The 7,455-nt window shown below is 39.2% G+C and overlaps 1 protein-coding gene across 2 annotated transcripts in view; it reads left to right on the top strand.

Annotated features, from left to right (window-relative positions):
- Positions 1-3,718: 3,718 nt before the first annotated feature.
- gca (grancalcin) overlaps positions 3,719-7,455 on the top strand; it is a 30,588-nt gene continuing 26,851 nt past the window's right edge. For both annotated transcript variants that reach the window (XM_020586088.1, XM_020586090.1), the window contains exon 1: positions 3,719-3,873. In XM_020586088.1, coding sequence (XP_020441744.1) covers positions 3,850-3,873 — 24 coding nt within the window. In that variant the 5' untranslated portion in view covers positions 3,719-3,849. The remainder of the gene's footprint in view (positions 3,874-7,455) is intronic.

The following is a 7,455-nucleotide window of genomic DNA, read 5'->3' as shown; positions in this document are numbered from 1 at the left end:
ATATGTTTAGTGTTATACGTCCACGCTGACAGTTCCTGTGCTGTGGATCTCTGAGTTTGTTTGTTTTTGTCCATGAGGTTAGCCAGACGCTACTTGTGTTATCCAAGCTGACAGTTCCTGTGCTGTGGAAAACCGTTTTGTTCGCCTGTCCTCATGGTTAGCCTGTCTATTCACCTGTCCGTCCTCATCCTCCTGCTCACCTTAGTCTTGCCGTTAGTTTGTCCTTGTACTGTATTCATTGACTGTTCCTTTTTTGTGTGTGTGTTCTCCACCATAAAACCACCTTTTTTACTAGCACCTGGGTCAGCAAATTTGAGTCCTGACTAAACCATAACATGGATGGTGTGAGTCAAAAAGCAGGTACTGGTCTGTGTGTGTAGGTTTCCAATAAACTTCTACCTTCAGGCTTCTTGATGAGAGGTGAAACGTCTTCGACCTAGAAATCTAGTCCAGTTGAAGTTTTTTTCAGCTTACTATAACCTGGATGACTGAGAATCTGCACAGACATACTTTGGTTTACAGTCAAACGGTTGCAAAGCTGATGACACAAGGCTACATCAGCCTGTTAAATGCTAATTAGCAAATGTTCACATGGTAAGAAACCAAAAGGACAGTGAACAAAGTAAACAGTGTTAAACATCTGCATGTTAGGGTTGTTAGCATTTGGTTCAAAACCACTGTGCCTACAGCCTCATCACTGTACACTGCAAAAACACAGCTCTTATTGATAAGAAAAAAATAATAAAATGGGGGTAATATTACTTAACATAAGTATAATTATTTCAACAGGAAATTTTCACTCACCAAGGTTTTTAGAAGCAAGTAAACATGTCCAGTCTTAAGAACCCATAGATGTCTTAAAACTAGTGCAAGTACATTTATCTGATACAAAGCTGTTTTGTACTTTTCAGTGTTGATCAAATAGCTTTGTAATTATGCTAATTCTCATTTCAAGACAGAAATGTTCTAACGTAAAAACTGCCTAGTGAAAAGAAATATCTTGTCAGCATAGATTTCACTTTTTTGCAATGTAGACTCATGTGTTAATATCAGTGATCTCATAACTGTAGATATTCTCTACTTTGTCATATTTACATTAGAATGTCTTTCTCCACAGTTGACACTCCTCTTGTCTTGACCAATTCACCACTGCCTCAGATGGCTTCACATACCTGTTGGACGTCTGATAACTGTTGTACAGCTGGGAGTAAGGCTAAATAACGTGTTTATACAATCATTATTATCCTTAATGTTTCAGTCTAGTTACCAAAACCAGCATGAGAACTAGCACATGGGCACTGATTGCTGGGCACAAATTTCTAAAGTGAAACATTTTAAAACAGTAAATTATAATAATAATATTTTTGACACAACAACATGACAGCATCAAACACACTTCAGAGCAGGAGGAAATAAAAGTCTATTTTATTCTACAGACTGTGGAAGTTTCCCTCTTTGTGCAACAACCAATCACAGTAAATGCTAAAAGCCTGTTAAAAGCTTAACAAATACAAAGCTGTGCCTTTATGAGGACTGCACATCATATTCTGCACTTGTTCCTCACCGGACATCCTCAACAAACACACAGACAGTAGATATCTTCCCTAATGCATCACGATTTGTTTGAAGAGTGTTACTACATAGATACCTCCATTTAACTGACACTAAATGCAACTTTATAAGTGTCACTTTGAAAGCATTTGGCCTTATTGTACTGATATAGTGTTGCTGTGTGGAGATAGAGAGAGAGTGATGTAGCAAAGAAAAAACAGTTGTCAGTGTTTGTGGTTCATGAAGTTACTGACACCTCCCAGTTAGTGGTGTTGGAAAATGAGCAAACAACAAGAACATACAAATTGCATGAATCAGGTCTGTCATAGCTCCAGTGCTGTTTACATCACTATAAGCTTCTATTTCTCTATGAAGCCTCTTCCGGCTCTTTCAAACCAGGAACTCACAATAAGACGAAGCAGACCGCTTTAGATTTTATAAAAAATAACCGTGCTGGTTTATTCAGAGGATCACAGGTAAAATTAACATTACACGTCCAGATCTCTCTCACCATCCACCTGCGCGCAGGCAGCTCGGAAAGATCAAGATTCCTGGACCAAGAAACCTATATAATTTAATCATTTCTGGGCTAGCCCATACTACGCAGGGCGTCAAACCGTGACGTCACCTGATATGCCAGCCTGCAGCTGACTATAACGTTAGCCAAAACATGAGGAAAAGTCAAGGTGTGTGGCTGTTGTTTTCGTGGTGTGTATCTAAAACAATTTGACATAACCTTACACATTAAGACAAATATTAAGACTAGCATTACAGTTGACACTAACAGCTCTTTGCCTGTAACCTTGACCTGCTTGCAGTCTGCACTGCAAGCACATTACTGAACAGTTAACAGCCTGAGCTAGTCAATCTGTCTCCACTAACATTTCTAGACAACAAATCTCTGAATATCTATCTAACTAGGAAATAACCTAACATCACACAAGGGTTACTGGAAGGCTTGCCCTAGAAAATCTGACTGCAACAATTCTCCCAGGCTTTCTCCAGTGGGCGGTGTCCAGTGTTTATTCATAGGAATAAAACTGAGAAGCTGTAAGTGTCTTTTTTTTAACAGCATTCTTGGCTTGAGGGTGAATAGTTTGGAAGGTTTTGCTTGGGAGAAGAAGTGGGTCAATATCTGATCAATTTCCAAAATCACTGTAAGTGACTGAAAGTAAACATTTACATTTACTTAAGTATGCTTAAGTATAGTTAACTTAAGTATAGTTTTGAGGTACTTTACTTACCATTTTATGCTACTGTATAGTTCTACTTCCCTTAGAGCTCAGCAGAAAGCTGTGGCATCCTCTGCAGCTTCTACCACCCACACTTTTTTCTACCTGCTTCCTACATTACCAAGTACATTACTTCTGTTGAATTCACAGTTGAAATGTATAGCAGGTGTGGCTCCTCTAATCACCTTCAGGCCTGTGGATTCTCATATGTAAGTTTACATACATTTTTCTTAAAGCTGATTTTCTTTGACAGACATCATGATTTGAGAGCATTTCACATTTGTGACAAAATGTCTTAAGGTGGAATACTGTACCTTATGTAAAACATTTTGAACTACCTCTGCTTCTTTTCAAAGGTTGCTGTGCAAATTAACAGCCCTTGCCTAGTTCAAATAAGTGAAATTAAGTTAATTGTGTTTTTTTATTTATATGGGATCAGCAAGAGACTCAAAAGCATAATCTATTGGTGAATAGCCATGCATGATTTTTTTATAATGAAAAAGATTTAGAAACACATTAACTGGACCCCTGGCTTTGTAAAAGCTAAAACATGTCATATTTTGGATTATAAGCATTTGCACAGTCAGCCTGCGGAATTAACTCGACTGAATTAATAATTCATTAATAGGACTTGCAGCACTACAAACAAAAAAAACTTCATGACAGGTTGTTTAGTAGGAAAGTGGGTACTCGAATATGAAATACAGTATTCAATCAAGCAATCAAGATACGACATTCATGGGCTAGTATGGATAGTTCGATTATATAATTGATACCATGATTTGATGTATTTTAACGGATTATTTACAGGTGTGTTTTTACTTTGACATCTTTGAGTTCCATTGCATTTTGAGTGGTGATGTTTTTCATTACGAGGCGTACATAAATGTAACACACATCTGATGGGCGGGTCTTTTTTCCCTTCTGTACTTCCGGCAGCGTTCGCTAGTTTGGATGTGATGTAACTGCTCAGACTTATAGGAAGTTAGCGTTACATTTTTAAGTTTTAGCACGTATTCAGTGTCAGCCACAGTTGAACTTGTGATTGTTTGCCTTGTTTCATCAAATGGCATTTCCAGGTTTCGGCGGGGTGAGTAAATTTAACCTAACCTTATTTGTAACTGTAATCTAAACGAGCCATGTTAGCTAGCTGAAAAGCTATAGCTTTGGGCTCTTGTTTAAGTGAAGTTTCATTAATTTGGCAAGAGCTGTGTGGCGACATATTTTATTGCTTTCCTGTAACTTAACATGAGAGAGATCCATAAATACTTAATTTTTTTCTTTTAGCAAGTTAAGAGCCATGCTGTTATCGCCAGTTTATTACACGTTGGACTGTACGTGTCTTCCGGGATGAATACAGCCAATAGTGACCTTTAGCCTGCCACCTCTGTATATCGGAAGGGATGCTCGATAGACAGTGGGGTTTATCAAAGCCTTTGTTATACCCCAGTTCTTTTATTTGACAGATCCGAATAAGGAAAGAGTCCGTCTTTCTTCATTTTAGTGCTGGTTTATTTAAAAAAATATATATATAAATAAAGATTACAGAACATAACCCAGGTTGTTCCTTTGTACAGAGACACACACACTCTGGCTACTGGAGAGGGAAGCTCCCAGAAACACAGAGCCTAATACATTTATCAGTTTTTGGGCTAAGCCCTTACACAGATGAAGTCCGTCCAGCAGACTCCATTTCTTATCTAGAGCTCCACAGGCTTGGAGCAGCTGCGTGTTACCTAGTCATAACAAAATAAGGTAGCTCAATGTGTGTGGATGTTGTCACATGATGTGTAGCTAAGACATTCACTTATTTATTCAGACATGGTATTCCAACACAAGATTAATACAAGAAAACAACTGGTGTCATGGCTTACTGCTAACCTTGAAACAGAGCAGACTAGAGCAGACTTTGAATCTTACTTAATTGCATTACTAATACATTAAAGTCTAAGACAATGTCTAATAATTATCTGACTAATTTATTAATTTCTAACACCTTCTTCTTAAACTGCAGTATAATTTGTGTAATCATACAAAATGTTTTTGTGTGTCTGGGTCTCGTGGTGAGCCCCTAAGTCCTGAATTGATCACAGTTTTATTTTTCTCTGTCTGGTGTAAGATTTGATTCTTAAAGGCTCTAGTTACTTTATAAGCTTTAGTTACCTCTCATACCATTGTTACTTTTCAGTTCTTCATTTTCTTTTAGTTATTTTTCATACCTTTATTTTCCTTGCTTATAAAAGCTATTTTCATGTAAGCTTCTTCCGGCTCTTTTAACCAGGAACTCAGAGAGACGAAGCAGACCACTTGGATTATATAAAAAAAATAACCGTGCTGGTTTATTCAAAGAATCACAGGTAAAATTAACATTACACGTCCAGATCTCTTCCACCTCCGATCCTGCATGCAGGCAGAACCAAGTATGAAAGACCCTGAACCATAATGCCTATTCAATATTATCACTTGGTTGGGCTAGCCCATACTACCCAGGAACGTCAAACCGTGACGTCACCTGATATGCCAGCTTTGGAGCTGACCATAACAATAGTCAAAAACATGAAGAAAATCAATGTGTGTGGCTGTTGATTAGTGGTGTGTATCCAAGAACATCTTGACATGACATCTAGTGACATGTCATGACCTTACACATAAGAAAATATTATGATTACCATTACGGTTACACATATCATAATAATAACAATATCTTCCTGCCTGCAGACTTTTTCTATCTAGTTGTCCTTGGGCATAATGCACCCTGCAAAAACTCATGAGAATGACTAAGCATTTAACAGCCTGAGCTAGACAGCCTGGCTCCACTAAACATTTCTAATACAACAAATATCTAACCAATATCTGTCTGACTAAAAATTACCTAACACTTATACATATAAAACTGTATTGATGACCACTGTATTGTGCTGAGTGTAAGAGTGGGACTTTATGCTGTAGAGACAGGATGTCTGCATCTCCAAGTAACCAGACAGCCTATTTACATTTTAACAAAGACCTGTTGGCCTGTTTTACACCCACACCTGGACCCACTTTGCATATCCCTAGTTCTACTTTGTCATGGGGTGTCCTCCCAGAGCCAGGGGGCTCACAACCTGAGATGACCACCTGGCCAGTTTAGCATACTTATTAGCATCACACACACAGAGGGCCTGCAACCCAGACCACCCATTCTTCAGTGCTCATTGATCAAGATCAAGCTGCCACCTGAGAAACACACACACATACCTGGATTTTATCACATTCCAGCAAGGAGGTGTGAGCTCCTGCTTACACCAAATGGCAAACAGGATTACGAAGTGTGGAATGTTGTATCTCTGCCCAGGGCAGAGCAGCCCAAGAACTTAAAAGTATTGTAAAAACCTAACTTGGGGTTCAGAGGATGGAATTCCTGCGGGAGCTCTCTCTCTTTGATCCCAGTGCTATAAGACTTCACCTGTGCTCAGACGTCCAGTAAACGTTCTGTTGATTTTAAACAGTCCTCTCCTGTCTTCACTTCTTGTGCTTCCAACAAAAGAATTGGGTTATTTCTAATATAACATTCCTTAAATTCCTGCTTTGGGTGTGGTACATTACACCATAAAAGGTCCAAGAAATTCACTTAAGAATAGTTGACTAAATGATGAAATCATGAAGTCATGCATCCCTAAGTCAAAACAGTAAACAACATAAGGCCTCCAGAGGTCATGGGGTCAGGCTTTCTTCACATACTGTAGCTTCATATACACCGTGTCCCGATTAGTCATCTCTTTTGTATCCAATGCTTTCATGCTTTAATATATTAAAACATACAAGTTGATACCTTACATAAGATGTCTTTCTTGTAGCTATGTTGATGAAATCACCATATGCTGTGTATGATATTATTCATTAAAGTTTCAAATGATATCTATAAAATGTGTATCAGCAGGTTTAGCAGGCTGTTCATTCTTTTTTTTTTTTTTTTAATAGACTTTCAGTCAGCACCATCAGACCTGTATCAAACGCTGTCACTACTGCTGCTCCAGTACAATAGTTCATCCACTCATAAGCTTTACTGAATTCAGAGGGGAAATTCACTTGTTACAGTGACAGGTAAACAGGAGGAACAGTGAAACAATATTAAATATAGTAACCAAGAAATAGGGATATTAGTTGACATGTATTATTGTTCAGATGGTGCAGAAATCCTTTTGCAAAGTCTTATGGCCATGGGCAAAAAAAGTCCACTCAAATCACTCCATCTTGCTTTTTGAGTGGAATTATTCTGTGGATGAATGAGCTTCCCATCTGCCACAGTTCATTGTGGAGCAGGTGGGAGGAATTCTCCAGGATGGCACTGATCTTATCCACTGTCCTCCTCTCTGCTGTGGCCTTTCAGACTGTCCGGTCCCAGTCCAACAACAAATTTTGCCTTCCTAAGCAGCTTATTTGGCCTCGCCAACCTTGATGGCATGTTCCCAGGTTGTAGCTTGTATCAGGTTATCACCATCCATCCATGCATTTTCCTCCGCTTATCCGGAACTGGGTCGCGGTGGCAGCAGTCTAAGCAAAGATGCCCAGACTTCCCTCTCTCCAGACACTTCCTCCAGCTCCTCCAGGGGAATGCCGGGGCGTTCCCAGGCCAGCCGAGAGACATAGTCCCCCCAGCATGTCCTGGGGCTTCCCCCGGGGCTCCTCCCCG

Source organism: Monopterus albus, unplaced genomic scaffold (assembly GCF_001952655.1).
Source record: "Monopterus albus unplaced genomic scaffold, M_albus_1.0 scaffold394.1, whole genome shotgun sequence".
NCBI classification, from domain to species: Eukaryota; Metazoa; Chordata; class Actinopteri; order Synbranchiformes; family Synbranchidae; genus Monopterus; species Monopterus albus.
This window is presented reverse-complemented; position numbering and strand designations above follow the sequence as displayed.